This window comes from Notechis scutatus, chromosome 7, assembly GCF_049901735.1.
Source record: "Notechis scutatus isolate UNSWTSFEM ecotype Mainland chromosome 7, rNotScu1.2, whole genome shotgun sequence".
NCBI lineage: Eukaryota > Metazoa > Chordata > Lepidosauria > Squamata > Elapidae > Notechis > Notechis scutatus.
The window spans coordinates 18,655,383-18,673,188 of NC_142015.1; the positions used below are offsets into that span (position 1 = coordinate 18,655,383).

At 38.5% G+C, this 17,806-nt stretch overlaps 1 protein-coding gene across 2 annotated transcripts in view; it reads right to left on the reverse strand.

Moving 5' to 3' along the window:
* Positions 1–15,897, reverse strand: part of ETS1 (ETS proto-oncogene 1, transcription factor) — a 130,470-nt gene extending 114,573 nt beyond the window's left edge. Inside the window, exons 1-3 of one of the 2 annotated variants that reach the window (XM_087970077.1) lie at positions 15,796–15,897; positions 7,117–7,200; positions 3,441–3,585 (exon numbers count right to left, since the gene is read on the reverse strand). In XM_087970077.1, the coding sequence (XP_087826203.1) occupies positions 3,441–3,585; positions 7,117–7,185 (214 nt within the window). In that variant the 5' untranslated portion in view covers positions 7,186–7,200; positions 15,796–15,897. Of the gene's footprint in view, positions 1–3,440; positions 3,586–7,116; positions 7,201–13,513; positions 13,602–15,795 lie in introns of those variants that run through there. The other variant, XM_087970076.1, reaches the window with a different exon arrangement.
* Positions 15,898–17,806: the final 1,909 nt, after the last annotated feature.

The following is a 17,806-nucleotide window of genomic DNA, read 5'->3' on the forward strand; positions in this document are numbered from 1 at the left end:
CAAAATATTTGTAAAAAAAAAAAAAATCACAAGAACAAGAACCTCCTACATTGATAGACCTCAAGAACTTCAGGTTTAGGCTCGATTTTAAAACTGCAAAATGGTAGCAGAGGAATCTGTTGGAGTGATCGGGAAAGTTCCTTTGGGTTAGATACGGCAACCGTTGCAAAGGGTTGCAAAACATCCAATGTTTTCAGACGGTAAGAATGAGGAGGAGAAGGAGGTGCAACTCAGCTTTCTCCTTTTCTCCTTTCAGACATGCACAACTAGCCAAAAAGCAAGGTTTCCTCTGCCCTTATAGCAGGAAATATCTTAAAGCAGATTTCCCCAACCTGTCCAGGTTGGAGGCCTGGAGCGGGGGGGCGGAGGGGGAAGAGGGCATGATTTTGTGGGAGGGGCAAGCACATGTGTGCATGTGTGCATGCCAGAGTGCCCATGACATGATGTTGCTTGTATGAGTGGGGCTGTGTGTGCGCCCGGAGGTGATCAGCCTGCAGCCCACAGATTGTCTTAAAGTACAAAGGATATTTTGGATGAAAATGCATATATGGCTAGAAAAAAAATGTTAAAGCAACACATAGATTACAAGCCAGAAATATGTTGTTAGGCATACTGCCAGAAAAGTATGATAAAGGGGACTACAGACTTAATATTGCATGTCTTGACAGCAGCAAGAATTGTATTTTCACAACACTGGAAAAATGAGGAAATACCTACAGAAGAGACTGTAATAGAATAAACTAGATTGTGCAGAAATGGATAGGTTGACATTAAAGATAAAGAATGAAGTGTCAAGCCTGATACGGAATATTTTTTAACATGGAATTTGTTTTATCAATGGCTTGATAATAGAGGTAGATATTAGAAATTGGATAAATATTACTAAGGTAAAGGTTCCCCTCGCACATACTTGCTGGTCGTTTCCGACTCTAGAGATCAAGTCTCATCATGTTACAAAGCCGAAGAGCCAGCACTGTCCAAAGACATCTCCGTGGTCATGTGGCCGGCATGACTAAATGCCGAAGGCGCATGGAAGGCTGTGACCTTCCCACCAAAGGGGTCCCTGTTTTTCTACTTGCATTTTTACATGCTTTCGAACTGCTAGGTTGGCAGAAACTGTGACAAGTAAGGGGAGCTCTCTCCATTACATGGTGCTCCAAACTACTGATCTTTCTGATCGACAAGCTCAGCATCTTAGCCACTGAGCCACCATGTTCCTAAGAGTAATAAATATTATTATGTGTCAGCAAACCGACCCAGACAATACACTGTTCACAAAGCACTTATATATGTAAAAGAAAAATGTATCAATAAAGTATATATTTTTAATAAAAAGCTTGAGGCTTTTAGAATTTGGAACTTTCACACAAAACGAGCTCAGCTAAGCAATGAAAATCACTCCCTGTTGTGGATTGATTTGATAGTGGGCAGATAGGTTGATTGGTTGGAGAGAGAGAGAGAGAGAGGAGGAATTATATACGAAGCTACTTCCCAGAGACACAGTTACAGAAAGGTATCCAAAACATATTTTAGTCTCTCTCTTTTTTTGCAAGTGACTTCTTCCATTATTGTATTGCATTGCATTATTTTTCTCTTGGGACATATATGGAGATCTATGGCTGTGAAAGTTGGACCATAAGAAAGGCTGAGCACCAAAGAATGGAGGCCTTTGAACTCTGGTGCTGGAGAAGACTCCTGCGAGTCCCTTGGACTGCAAGGCGATCAAACAGGTCAGTTCTAGAGGAGATCAACCCTGACTGCTCTTTAGAAGTCCAGATCCTGAAGATGAAACTCAGAAACTTTGGCCACCTCATGAGAAGGAAGGACTCACTGGAGAAGAGCCTGAGGCTGGGAAAGATTGGGGGCAAAAGAAGAAGAGAAGGAGGTGGCTGGATGGAGTCACTGAAGCAATCGGCGTGAGCTTCAATGGACTCCAGAAGATGGTAAAGAACAGGAAGGCCTGGAGGAACGTTGTCCATGGAGTCGCGACAGGTCGGACACAACTTTGCAACTAACAACAACAACCAGGAATGGAATTTCTCTAATAACACTGAGGTAGGTTGTGAGATGCTGTACAAATGCACAAGATTTACACAAGATTTGCTTGGGAGGCTGTGGAGATGCGAAGTTTATCCTTTGCTTCTTCAATCTCAGCTGGCTCTTTTTGGCGGTTCCTGAGCAGCTCAAAACCCTGACAAAAAAGACTCACATACTCCTATCCTTTAGGAAAGCTGAGGTCCCAAAGGATTTAGAAATAAGATCCTTGTGCATGTTTTTAAACGCAAGGACCATCTCTTCCTTCATTCCACGGCTGACCGCAAGAAGAGGAAAAAAATATCAGAACCTCTTTAGAAGTATCTTTGGAACTCCAAGACAGAGATAAGATTCCGAGGCAAATTCTTGCATCTAAACAATCTTTCTTTTAAAAAGAGCCAAAGCCTGGGTTTTACGGCTCAGTGGAGTTCTAAGTCACGCTTTCTTCCTACCAAAGCACTCCATAATCTTATCTGCATGTAAATAATCCGGCTGTGGGCATCAAAGCAAACCAACATGGCTCGGCCCAAACAATCAGTGCCCCCATTTCTCCCTTCCCCCAGAATATTTTCACGGATTTCACTAGAGAAGACCCTGGCATCAACCGTGATCCTTCGCGATTCTGTGGACCCTTCCATGTAATTTTCTCAAAACACTATGGAAGTAGCTGCTTTCTTCCCGTTGGTTTCAATTTCACCCTCTAGTTCACAACCAGGATGGGTGGCATTGAAGGCTAATAATAAGTAAATGGAAATTAAAAAAATAAAATCAGAGTAGTCTTCCAGCCAAGCAGAAGATAGAATTAAAATAATAATAAATTTAAATAAAAATAATATAAAGTAAAATAAAATAATAAAATGCAATGACATAAAAGGAAATAAAATAAAAGGAAATAAAATATAAAATTAAACAAAACAATTACAATAATAAAATAATAAATTAAAATTAAATTGCATGGTGATGTACTAAAGTTTAACACAGGTATTAGAGCTGCAGTGTTTGGTACGTTTCTGTGTTTCATTCACACATTTTATTGTTAGGCTTGTAGATTTTTACCTGTTAATAGCTTTGAACAATAAACAAACAAATAAACATGCTATAAACAGATTAAACCAAATAAGTGAAAGGTATTTTTATGTAGCTCCTTCAGCGTGCATTTGTACATCTCTACAAAACAAGCAATTGCTCTTCACAGGAGGACAATATTTTTGTCACCTCCATATCACCGAAAGATTGGGAGTGAGTGATTTGCTTAACATTTCCTGCCAAGTTCCCGGTAAAGGCAAGAAGTAGCAGAAACTTCCTGATTTGTAACTCATTCCATTATACCGTAGCAAGGGAGGGACATAAAAGATGCATTTTCCAGCCAGCAAAGCCAAAGAGAGACGGGCAGGATTATCTTCTACCTGTGCTGTGATAGTCTAAACCAGTGGGCACTTCCTGGATTGCTGTCTCATCCCAAAGGGAATAGAGCGCCCTCTGCTGGTAGCAATTGGACTGGAACCCACAGCTCATCCAGGGGTCTTCGTAGGAACCGACATCTCCCGGTCTCTGTGCGGAAAGCAAAACATGGTGTTAAGTCCACTTTGGGAGAGGAAGGATTGTTTCATATGCTTAGTTTAAGGGGCAGCTCCAGTTACGACTTCTGCTAATTTGTAAAGCGCATATTCTTTAATGATGACTAACTACGGGATGTGTTTTCTGAATGTGTCAAAATCAAGACTATCTCGTGATGGGTGAAGGAAGGAAGACCACACCCTTTTCAACTTCTCTCTGGATTAATTGCATCAAACATTGAGTGACACACTATTATGGTCGCAAAAAGTTGAATGAGTCCTAAAACACACCTTATCTGCACATAACATTTGAGTCTGGATATATATACTAAGTTTAAAACCCAAGCTTCTATATCTGTTTTACTGAAATTCCCCTGAAGTATTGCAAACAGCTTTGGCTTTCTTACCTTAGGGAACAGAGAATTGTATGGGCTGTTTATTTAAAAAAAAAAAAAGTGGATATAGTCCAAGTGTTGAATTCCTACAGGAATCCTGAAGTTCGGGAATAATAAATGAACTTTAAGGCACAAAAAAATAGTGGTTGGAAATGAACAGAGCTGAATATCAGCTACTTTCAACTTACAATAGTTTTGGTCAATTGTGTGTGAGACCAACCAACCGGAATTGACAAAGCAAGATAGACTGGAAGGGCTTTGATGTAACACTTCCTATTCCCACACGTAGAACAATCTCAGTGTGATTGAGGATTGAGTGGTACAATAGCTACAGTCACTCACTTCAGGTCTCCAGAGATCTGGTCACATTAAAATACAACTCCTGGACAAAGACATTGCATCCAAGCTATGAAATGCAAACACAAATGAGTCATTGTGATTGGGCTCTTGGTCATAATATGGCACAGAACAGTGTCTCCTCAAAGTGTCGGTCTCCTTTGAACAACTCTGAGTAAAAATTAGAAGGTATAATAAAGGAGAATATTAAAATTAGAAGGTCTGATTACTCTGACGTGCCACAAATGCATATAATACAATCTTTTCTCCATTATATCAGCCTGTCCATCCAGTCAGATAGGGAGGGAATAACAGAAGAATAAAGTTGGAAGGGACCTTGGAGGTCTTCTAGTCTAACCCCCTGCTCAACTAGGAAATCCTATCACCATTTCAAACAAATGGTTGTCCAATCTCTTCTTAAAACTTCCAGTGTTGGTGCACCCACAACTTCTGGAGACAAGTTGTTCCACTGATTAATTCTCTATTTATTAGTTTAAATGGCCATACTTTCCACAAGCAAGTTGCCCTAATTCCTTACAGTTTTGCATTTCTTCCTAAAATGCACATTTTTTTCTCCACACAGGTATGAAAATCCCCCCTCCCAAATTCCCAGGCACAAAAATGTGACAGCCTCGAAACTTCCAAGTAAAATATGGCTTCCAAGGCTGGCCTCTATATTAAACGGCCTTCTCTCAGCAGAGTGGGGAGTGATATAACACTATCTATCTCCTGCTTAAAACACAAGCAATTCCAAAAAGTTTCCACACTCATTTGCACTCTTCAGGTGAGCCTGAGGGCACAGATAAACCTCCAAGTGGCCTCAACAACTCTCAGAGAGAGTGCTAACAACCAGATGACTGCAAGAGATATACGTCCTTCCATTCTCTATCATTCTGTCAGAACTGAAGAAACTTCTTGGATGAGAAGCGAAATGTCTTCAAGGAAAAAACAAACAGAAGCACCTTTGGGGAGTCCGATGCCAATGGATGCTACCTTCTCTGACAGCAGACCAAACAGGCCCAGCTATTCTAAGAAATCATCCCCAGACTAAATGCATTCAGAGGAAATGCAATCCCAGCAGGGACGTTTCTTTTGTGACAAAGGTTCATTGCTTAAACAGAAGGGAACATATCTCATTGGCAGCGTATCTGCTGAGCCTGCTAATACTTTGGGATAACAGGAAGAGGAACTTCCTTCCCTTCCCCTCCTCTTTCTGATGGCCTGGCCCCATTTATGTACTTGCTCCTCCCATGCACAACCATTTCCTTCTTGCTGCCGCTCAATAGGTGGTCAACTACTCTGTGTCCCCTCCTATTCTCAAACTCCTTTGAGCAAGCTCCTGATGGCTGCGTTTTTATATATAATTTTATTAAACGCGTCAACATATAAAATACAAGGGAAAATAAAGATACTGGGAAAGCGGGAAAGGGAAAAAGGAGAACAGAGAAGTGTAGGGTAAAGAGGAAAGGAGGGGGGACATTAGCTTCCTTTCAATGCAATAGAATAAAGGTGATAACACTGCAGCCTCAGCTTTTTGCATTAAAAAAGGTAAAGGTTTCTCTGTCAGTCATGTCCAACTCTAGGGGGCGCTGCTCATCTCCGTTTCTGGACTGACGGAGCCAGCATGGTCCAAAACCACTTCCGTCATCATGTGGCCAGCATGGCTATACACCAAAGGCACGCGGGATGCTGTTACCTTCCCACCAAATTGTTGGGTACCAATTCCCACCGAATTAGTACCTATTCATCTATTTGCATTTGCTTGCTTTTGAACTGCTAGGTGGGCAGGAACTGGAGCGAGTCACGGGAGCTCACCCCAATGCGCAGAATTCAAGCCTGGGCTGTCAGCTCTCCAGCTGACAAACTCAGCATCTTTAACCACTGAGCCATCACATCCCCTCTTTATTTTGCTTATTTAGTACATCCTAGCTATTTCTATAATAACAAACTGATCCAATCAGCAAATCCCTAAGTCAGGATTTCATTTTTTTTTCTCCTGTCTTAAGCACAAAATCTGTCAGCCTTTTCCAAGTAGAAAGGAAATTGGCTGTATTCTTTTCTTTGATTAAAGCAATTGATTTGGCCATCTCTACTAGTTCCATCAGTTTTTCAAGCCATTCTTCCGTTGTGGGAATTAGTGTATCTTTCCCACATTCGTGGGCATAAAGCATTCTTCCTTCAGTACCCTGACGGCTGTTTTGACATCCATACTAGTTCTCTTTTGAGTATTTACTTTGCGTGCTTCCCTTTATCTCGCATAACTTTTTCCTTAAATTCTGTTTCACTGAATTTTCAGGAAAATCCCTTGGCTGACTCCTGCCATCACATCAGGCTAATAATACGGAAATGCAAATAGTAAAGCAAAGATAATCTTTAAGAGTGATCAACATATGATTTTTGCAACATCAGGGCTCTGTACTGTAGACAGTTTTACTCAACAGAACAGACTATCAGTACTTCAGTTCTTGGCATTCTCTGAGCTTGGTGTTTTGTTGCAGACATTTCATTATGCAAGTAGGTAACATCATGCAAGGACTAAAAGCAAGCAATCAAGGTCAGAGAGCACCAAGGACTTCACAGGTAGTTTATTTTGGCCTTACTGTGTTTCTGATTTTCTTCAATCCTTAAGACTCTCTCCCTTGGGCTTGGATGGGGCCAGTCTGTGTAGTAGGCTACAAAAGTCCCAGCAAAAATGAATTTCTGACTAGCAAGCCAGAAATGTATGCCTGTTGAGTTGCAACAGGCATACATGATTTCCTTTATGTCTCCATCATTAAACCAAACAATTTCCTTACCATCATCAGAGGACGAGGCAGGGTATAATGAGACTGATTCCCAATAGTTGTATCCATGTAGTAACTCATCGTTTCCAGGATGCCTGCAGAAATGGAGAAAGGGGCTTGTTAAATAATTGCCTGGAGGATCTACTTGAGGTTATAGAAGTGAAAACTTCCATCTGGGTTGATGGATTTCCCATTGTCAGATCTTTGAGGCATGCCAGGTTAAGAAATAGGGTCTACGCTAGTTGGAATAGGATGAAAATGGAAGCAACCTAGAATTGAGAATAAATTATTGACAGAACAATTAATCAGTGTAACAACTTGCCTCCAGAAGTTATGAATGCTCCAACACTGGAAGATTTTAAGAAGAGGTTGGACAACCATTTGTCTGAAATACTTTAGGGCTTCCTGTCTAAGCAAGTGATTGGACTAGATTAGAAGACCTCCAAAGTCAGGTCAAGTCTATTCTAATTCTAATTCTATTTTATTCATTCTTTCCTAATTCCATTCTATTCCTATTCCTGTTCCATTCTATTCCTATCATATTCCATTCTACTCCTATTCCTATTTTATTCCTATCATATTCCATTCTATTTCTATTCCTATTCCATTCTATTCCTAACCTATTCCACTCTATTCCATTCCTATCCCTATCCTATTTCATTCTATTCCATTCCTATTCCATTCTATTCCTATTCCATTCTATTCCATTCCTATTCCATTCTATTCCTATTCCATTCCATTCCTATTCCATTCTATTCCTATTCCATTCTATTCCTATCATATTCCATTCTATTTCTATTCCTATTCCATTCTATTCCTATCATATTCCACTCTATTCCTATCCTATTCCATTCCTATCCCTATCCCTATCCTATTCCATTCCTATCCCTATCCTATTCCATTCTATTCCATTCCTATTCCATTCTATTCCTATCCTATTCCATTCTATTATTCCTATTCCATTCTATTCCTATTCCATTCTATTCCTATCATATTCCATTCTATTTCTATTCCTATTCCACTCTATTCCATTCCTATCCCTATCCTATTCCATTCCTATCCCTATCCTATTCCATTCTATTCCATTCCTATTCCATTCTATTCCTATCCCTATTCCATTCTATTCCTATCAATCCATTCTATTGCTGTTCTGATTCCATTCTATTCCGATTCCATTCTATTCCTATCATATTCCAATCTATTCCTATTCCTATTCCATTCTATTCCTATCATATTCCATTCTACTCCTATTCCTATTCTATTCCTAACCTATTCCACTCTATTCCATTCCTATCCCTATCCTATTCCATTCTATTCCTATCCTATTCCATTCTATTCCATTCCTATTCCTATTCCATTCTATTCCCATTCTATTCCTATTCCATTCTATTTCTATTCCTATTCCATTCTATTCCTATCATATTCCATTCTATTCCATTCTATTCCTATTCCATTCTATTCCTATTCTCCCACTGTACACTGCAGCCAGCTGGAACTCTCTGTCCCTGTAAATACCAGGAACTTGGAAATGGGAGCTATCTATCAGGAAAAACCTGTATTAATATAACTAATAAATGGTGTGTATTCTTAATTGTAGAATATCTCAAGTATTTTAGTTGCCAAAATTAATTCTGCAGTTCAATTTCTCATGTTATTTGAACTTGAAATGAGTTTAATATAACAATTAAGGCATCAGGCTAGAAACTAAGAGACTGTGAGTTCTAATCCCACTCTGGGCATGACAGCTGGATGACTTTGAACCTGTCACTTTGTCTCAGCCGGAAGAAGGCAAATCACCTCTGAAAAACCTTGCCAAGAAAACCGCAGGGACTTGTCCAGGCAGTTTCCAAGAATTGAACACCATTGAACAGAAAAATAAACATCCAATTACATCCAATGCCTTCACCTTCAATAGAAATGGAATATTTTTGGTTTACAGTTCTAATCTAATAAGAGGTGCATTTTAAAGATTTGTGAGCAATTTTCCCCATGTCATAAAAAAATCTTTAATCAAAGTTTTTGGCTCATTAGGCATTGCCACCACAGTTGGAAAAAAAAAGTGCCAATCTTATGCTGCCTCTCAAGACACACAATGCACAAGGTTTAGGAAAGAACATTCATGGCATTTTTGGCAACCTCACACAATACTCCATACCCAGTAGAAGGCGAGATGTTTGAAGGTTGTCTTCCATTTTTGTTGGAAGGGATTACAGAAAATGAACAATGACATGTGGAAGAGCTCTGGACTATTTTGGGCTTTGTGTTATCTTTATCCCTTTGAACCGAATTTGCAAGAGCCACTGCAGAAACTGATGCACAGATGCCCATGAATGTGTGAATCAGTCCTTGAATCTGCATGGAGAATCAAGATGAGTGTTGACAACAAGATTGTTCCCATTCTTTAGTTATCACTTCCAGGAATCCTGCAGCTGTCTTTCCAGAAACATGTGCTAGTATACACTTTATATCAAAAAAAAATATCACATTTTTCCTTAATTTCCCAGGCATTTAGAAACTTGGAGAGAGGGACATTAATCGTTTAGAACTTTCCTGTTTTATCTATTGATGTTGTTGTTTTTGCTTTTATTAGATGTGTCTAATGGTTTTGTTTTTATCTGATCCATTCCTTTAATTTCTAGGATTAATTCAGTTATTCTTTTCACTGATACACTAGACAACTTTGGTTATAAGGTATTCTTTAAATAAAGTGGACTAATAAAATAATATTGTTATACTTGTCCCTCCCCCATCTCTTTCTCACCTAAAACAGGACTAGATTACTTCATACTGTATATTCAGGTAATCAGTGTGTAAGTCATTCATTAAATCTACTATTTCTCAAGCTCTATAACATTGGAGCCACTATTAAATTGTCTATTGCCTCCAACAGTAAGATAAGTGGTATATAAATTTAACAAATAAATTACAGGGAAAAAAGGCTTTTCTTAATCTTCTGTTATGGAAATGAATTGAAAATGAATATCGACTTGATCTCATAGAGTTGACCATCATTTTTTATTATTAATAATATAGCCAAGGCTCTCAAGGTAATCATGAAGGCAGGAATCCAACTGGTCTGGTCCTAAGAGAGCTGATACTAAAATTGTAGCACATGTTTACACTTACACTTCAATAGCACATGTTTACAAAGATCGATCCTTGTAGCTTATTTGGTCTTCTGATAATTTCAACCTGGGTAAGTCACTCTACAAATAACATTTTTGAATAGAGCTGCAGATGGTTCTACAAGCTTAAACTGAGCTTGGAAATGGTGATCACAAATATCCTGACAGTAATCTACTAGGCATTCTTTATGAATATATGAATATATTTTCACCATTTCCACCTATATACCATATCTAAAATGCTTTACTTGGGAGAAAACAGGAGTGGGGTAGGGTGGTTGCATTTGTCTTGAAAACTGAAACCATGGAAAGAAGGAAGAAGCTCAAGGGTGAAGCCAAGGGTAATTTATTATCATTATTACAAATGTTTACAGAAATTCTTTCAGTTGCTTGGGATATGAAGCAGCTGGCAAGAGAGTATGTGCCAGCAGCTCTTAAAAGAAATTGGAAGCAATATTCCTCCCACTAGGAAAAAGGGGGAAGTGGTCATCTAAATTAAGGACCTGCGACTTCTCATATGGATTAAATGGTCGAAGTTCCTGTGATCGAGAAAGCAACCAAGAAAATGTGGAACAATAGGCCACAAAAAAGAGAAACAACAAATTGCAAGGCTCAGATATTTTAACTGAAGTATTTTGTTGCTTGGCCCATCTGCTATCTGCAATTCATTTATCTCTCATATACCCCGTGGCTTCAAGTTAAATAGCAGGCATACATTCTTTTAATCGTGCAATACTGCCTTCTACCCATCGTGCCACCACAGCTCACAATAATGATGTTATATTAATTATCTGATAAAACCAAACAGAGTGTTTAAGTAAATAATGGAAACTGTTTAATAAGGACAAGTGAAGATTATGGTGAATAGATTGAATAATGGTTATAATTATAATTAATGTATGTGTAAGGTTTGTTTGTATTTAAAAGAAATTGTACCCAAACAGTCCACTGCCATTGTGAATATGGAAATTTTATATACAATAATGGAAATTGCACAATAAAAATAATACAAAAATAAATAAATAATGATGTCATGAACATCAATGAGGTTTAGAAACTTGTCAAAATCCCAAACTGGAAGGAGAATATCTGAAGTCTCTGCAAAATAGATTTAATTGCAAATAATAAATGGACTAAATTATGAATAACATAATAAATTATGAATGCTGTGTTGTACTTTCTGAAATAATGGGTGGCATTGTTTGGGAAATCCAGTTTGCAGCCCCAAAAAAGGTTCAGACTGACTGACTCACAACAGGAGTCTTGTTCACACCTGGTATGCAAGAGCCATACACCCTTTACAGCTTGAGCTTGATACCAACACCACAAAAGTGTCAGATTTGGAAAATCTGATGAGCCTGGGTGCTGCTCATTCTGAAACCTTAGTTGGTTGTCAGGAAGACGGGAGGCAAGAATAGCCAAACTGGGTGTGCTGTCACTATTTCTAATTGGTAGACATGGTGAATCATAGTGAGATAGCCAAACCCAATTTGTGGCCAGTTGACACATGCCTTCTTCTGAGTATTCCCTCTCTAAAAATGTTATTTGCATGGTTCTTTAACACTTTCCATTGAAACTGAATTCTAGAGCCCTATCAACCATTTTAGTAAACTCTGCAGGATTTTTTTGTTGCTGTTGCTTCTAAGAATTACAGCATCATCTGCAATTATGTTATTCTATTGGTTTAGGGCAGGGATCAACCTTGGCAAGTTTAAGACTTATGGACTTCAATTCCCAGAATTCCCCAGCCAGCTGGCTGCAGAATTCTGGGAATTGAAGTCCACAAGTCTTAAACTTGCCAAGGTTGGACACCCCTCATTTAGGGTATTTGATTAAAAACAGAGCAATCAACATTTAAGCCCACCATGAGTCACAGAAGTTAACTATACTGGGCTTACTTACAGAGAAATGCAGAACCTTCACTTAGGCAAAAGGGCTGAAACATTTTTAAGTCCCAAACAATGTGGTAACATTCAGAAGTAGCTCCCAGATTCCTGGTGTATCAGACAGGAGAAACTACAGCACTATCAGGGTTGAGACATACTGTTATTGTAGCCAATCTCAATAAAAACTTGTTTTAGCCTTCCTGTGGCATTGACTTCCTGGTTTGGTCTCCCTCAGAAAACTGACGCTATTTCATAAATTAAGCTTAGATACAGGAATGGGATACATACCACGTTAACTCCAGGAGAAATTTTTGGATAAAATCTAACAGGGAATAAATGAATTGGCAATCACTGAGCAAATAGCTTTGCAAAAGTAACCATAGCTTGGGACTAAATCGTGGTTTGTTTTTTTTACAAAACAAAAAAACTTTTTAACTGCAAAATAATTTTGCAAATCCCTACACATAAGACAGCGTGTGCCTGTTTTCACCATCTTAATTTTAAAGAGTCATAAGATAGACCAGTGCCTTTTTTCCCAACATATGATCTTATTTTTACAGATAGGAATACCAAGGAAAATTATTTTCAGACTTCAGCTCAAAGCACCAAGGGAAAAAAAGGAACCAGCAATTTCTTGGTTCTCACACCAGTTCCCTCTATGCATCCTACAACTGGAACACACTTTGTTTTCTCTTCCCTATGATTGTATATTCTGTGTTCAATATCTCTAGCCATCCATCCAATTTTTCCAGCCCCATTAATTTGGAGTGTGGGTTTTTTAAGTCTTCACCCTTCAGTTTGGACACCAGATAGCATGGCTTGCCTGCACTATAAAAGAAGGTCTGATTCTCTTCAAAGAGAAGTAACGGTTTCTGTCTATAAAATCTCACATCCTGTCTTTGATAACAGAAGAGGCAAGGCTCACGAAGGCATAATTAGATATGGATAACATCACAATCAGCAGTATGGTAGGGACAGTTGGTAAACTGTCAAGAGGAGAGGTCAACCTAAGGATACCCATATTGCTAAGTTGACTGGACTGTTAGATCTGGATGAGTTTTAAAGTCACAGAAGCCCAGTCTCAATATGGTGCATATGAACACGTGAACTCGTTCATTTTATTGCATCTGATTCCACAGAAGACCCAGGGAGAAAGAAAGAGACCCAACTGCCCATAGAAAACCCAATATTTAACCAGTCTGCTTTTCTGAAGCTATAATCAAAAGCAGAAGACTCAAAAAATATCTTTTGAATGAAATTAGACATTCATCAACTAATGGTTGGAAATTTAAATTTTTGACTGCACCCATTAAATAGATACAAGCAATTTGCTCATTGCAAGGCAGAAGGAACAAGGTTCAATGGAAGAGCAATTGAACATCCTTCTTTCCATCTCACCTTTCCCTTCTCCTGTTGCAATGTAAGCACATGGCATGATGATATCCTGATGTTCTTCCTCTGGTTCCCACTTCATATTATGTGCTGTGCTTGGTGGGGGGGGAGGGAACAAGCATAGAGTGGACTAGATGATTGAGAGGGAAAGGAAATTAAAGAGAAGCAGCTGTGGTAGAATAGTTAATAGGGCCATCCTTATTCTGTGGCCCAGCCAATGAATTAAGTGACATGTTGTCTGAGGATGATGGAAGGTATAGTTTAATACCTCTGGAACTCAGCAGGTTGGAGAAAAGCTTAAGTTTTGGGTTTTGGACTTCAGTCAGTCTGCAAAGCACCATGAGGCTCATTAAGTGATTTAGCAGCACTCAATCATTCTCAGCTAAACTACCAGCCTCAGCCAAGGAAGCCTTCAGAGAACAGGCACCACAATAATCAGATAATTAACTAAGGCTTTGCTGTTTGGGCAGCAAGAAGACTTGGAAAGTTTGCTTTTGGTTCTGCAGAATTCAAAGCCATAGGGCCAGGCCTTCCTCCAAAAGTCAAGAGATAAATAATAATACTGTTAATATCTGAGCTGGTGAACAAAATCTCCATCAGCCTAAGTTTAAATACCCATCAGCAATCTGTGTGCAACACACCTAGGAAGGGAGGATGATACTGTCCAAAGCACGAAGGCTTTAGAATCTTTAAACCAGAAAATATCTTTTCTCATAGTGATATTCCAAGCAATTCAAGGCCCAAATTTCCAGATGTTTTTAAAAACCTGGGTGGGCCAACACTATACTTCAGTGAGGAACTGATTAAGCTAGTGAAAGCTTTCAAAAACCAGGCATCTCAAACCCAGGCATATTTGTACATTTGATAGCAGAGATCCCATTATTCCCTGTTCTTTCCTTGCTTGAACGATCAACTATTAAGGGCTCCGTATTTCCTACTTCAGCAGTACAGGACAATTTGACTCACAAATGCACAACTAGGGTTCTGAACATATCAATGCAATTCAGAATAGAGCTGGAAGAGGCATAGCCCAACCGTCTGTTCAAGAAGGAAACCCTATACCATTCCAGACAAATGGTTGTCCAGTCTCCTCTCAAAAACCTCCAGTGATGGAGCACCCACAACTTCCGGTGGCTATTCCACTGGTTGATTGTCCTCACTGTTTGGAAGTTTCTCTTTAATTCCAGGTTGCTTCTCTCCTTGATTAGTAGCTAATAATCAGTGTCGCTATCTCGCAGATATACCTTTGACAACTAACATCTGAGAATTTGAGGACTAACCACATGCCGCCCCATTCTATTACACCATCCCATTACACAATACTACAAAAAGCTAATGCCCCTAACGAAATTTCCCATTGATATCAGGGTGTTCATACCTATACTTGTTATCTTGTACATGTTTGACAAATAAAATTAAGAAATTAATTAGTTAGAAGTTACACAAAAGACATGGATCTCAATGCTTAATGAATGTCTCAACCCTTTCTCGCAAACAACAATTGGGGAAAGGGAAGAATTTCTATTGATATCATTTTCATTTAATTAAAAATAATTTCCTCTCATTTCTACAAGAGAGGCACTGAATACTGCATGTCATTTTTCAGGCCTTGGTCACACATTATTCTTTATATTCAGAGCCATGCAACATTGGCAAGCACCTTGTTTGAGTTTTGAAACACTTGCTGTTCTTTGGTCATTTTTGTTGTTCAGAAATGAAAATTTTGCTAAACAAATCTTCCAGTAGGGAAGAAATGATAAGCAATGGAAAAGCAAAGGAAAGTGGGAAGGAATTATACCCTCTAAATACTTGCTATAACACCTACAGTTTTTTACTTTTCCTAAGACAGTCTTTTAATCCCAAATCCTAAAGTTCTGTATCTTAACGCTTTGCAAAAAAAAACAAAAAAACACATACAGGCAATTCTAACTGTAGATATCTGCTACAACACCCATTGCTAATATCTTGTTGTAATGTTGGAAGCTATTTATATTTAGACTGCTACTGAGTGTCTAACAATAAACTTCTATTCCTTCTGGTGTTCTTTTCTTCAACCCACAAAGTATCACCAATACATGAGTCTAAAAGTTGCATTACTTCTGATTAAAATATAGCCCTATTATCTACAGTTATCTGTCTTTCATTTTCCTCCCAGTACTAAGGAAACTAATTAACAAGGCGAGCAGCAAGTCATGAGTTGTACAGATTATCTACCAATCTCTACAAATGAAATAAGATTTGCCCAACAGTAAAATGTTCCTAGAAAAGGAAGAATTGTTGACTTGCCTTGAAGAGAAGAGAAAACAAGAGTTATCGCTGTCCAGAAGCTGTTCTTTCCACGCTTGGCTAAAGACTCCCTTCAAATACCTGGTGGATTCCTCTTTACTGAAACTAAAGAGGATGGAAATACCATAGTATTTCTAATAGTGGCGGCTCTTCAAATCACCAGAGGGGTGTGGTCATTACAAACATCAAAGGGCAGCTGGAAAAAGCCGTCTCTTTCCCTTCCAACAGCCCAGCAGCACAGCAGTAGCCCAGCAAGGAAAATTGGCCACATGCCATTTGCAAAATTCAAGTATAGGAATTAAAAGCTGCCCCAAATGAATGCCTCTTTCCAATACAAAATCCTTTCTCTTTTTTTTGTTTCCATTTGTTTGCAGGATCACTACCAGCTCCAAATTCTTTTTAGTAGTTTGCCTCCGAGGGTGAAATGGATCAGAATTGTGGTTTTGAAGAAGGCTAAAGTTTTCAAAGAGTTAAGGATACGCAACTCTTTGTAATGGCAATTAAGAACTGTAGGCAAATGTTTTGTTGTTTTTTAAGATCATTGGATTTTTCAGGATATGTTAGAAAGCCCAGCAGCTGCTGCTTTGGCCTTATTAAAATTGCTAGGATATTATGACTTCTAGTCCCATCTCAGGCATGAAAGCTGGCTAGCTGATGTTGGACCAATCACCAGGAGACTTCGAGTTCTAATCCTGCCTCAGGCATGAAAGCCATCTAGATGGCATAGGACCAACCATCAGGAAAAGAAGCATTACGTTTGCTGCCTTGAGTTCCTTATAAAGTAATAAAGGCAGGATAAAAATCAAATAAAATTTGGCTTACAGATGGTGCATCCTCTAATATTATTGTAATCTTCATTTATTATGTATATACTTAAATCAGTTTATACTTATATGTTTATATGTTATATTCATACTTATACTTGTTTTCTCATGCATGCTTGACAAACTAAACTAAATAAAATAAATATGAACACAACCAAAGAAATAGTGAAATTTTGCCCATGTAATTGGATTTCAGCATTCAATGTTGGGCGTTAGACTATCCTAACTTCCCCTTGAGTAAGACCTTGAGTCTTACTCAATTTTATGAAAGAGCATTTGCTTTTTAATCAAATCAAATGATATCAAATGTAGTCATAGATCCATCCTAAATTTGCTTCCTAAACTCTTCTTTAAGAGAAGAGAGCTGAAGTGAAGTACTCATAGCAGGGGAGTGAGGGGCATTCAGTGACCGGAAGGCCAAGTAGATATAAATGCTTGTCAAAGAGCAATTGTACCATTGTTGATGATGATGATGTCATCAGAACACCCATTGATATCAGAAGTGTGAAACTGAAGATTTCTATGATCCTTCATGAACTTATGGCTCACCTTGTAAAGACGTGAAATTGTCAGTAAATTTGATGTACAATAAGGACCTTTAATGAACTTGGCTGACTACGTGCCACCATTTAGATCCCGAATTTTGAACTAAGGAACTTGCTTCCCTTCCATAACAACTATATTTTATCCATTAGAGTAAATGATGTCCTTTACCAGCTATGCCTTTTACCAGTTTACCACCCCTTGAGACTATTTTCATCCAGGAAATAAGTCAAAAGCTTCTACAACTGTTCTTTGATGCACTTTTAAAATCTGAGTAACATAAGAATGGAACTTGTCCAACATTTGGTATATAATCTGGACACCACTCCATTATTTCTGGAAGACAGTTTCATCAACAGCTGGTATCAAAATGACTGAGCCCTTTGGATTGCTTTTAATAAATAAGAGCTTTTAAGAATCTCTGTTTTGGTTTGCTATTGTTATAGCCACAGCCTTAACTTACTGAACTCATAACTCTAACTCATTTATTCCTGAATAAATCATAATTATATGATTATACTGTATATATGAGTGAGTGAGTGATCATGGTTTATTAGAAATAGTGTGCCAAGTCCAATGAACCTAGAAAAAAATGTTGAAATTAAAATTAAAATCTAACCCACCCTATGAAGGCAATTCTAGAATT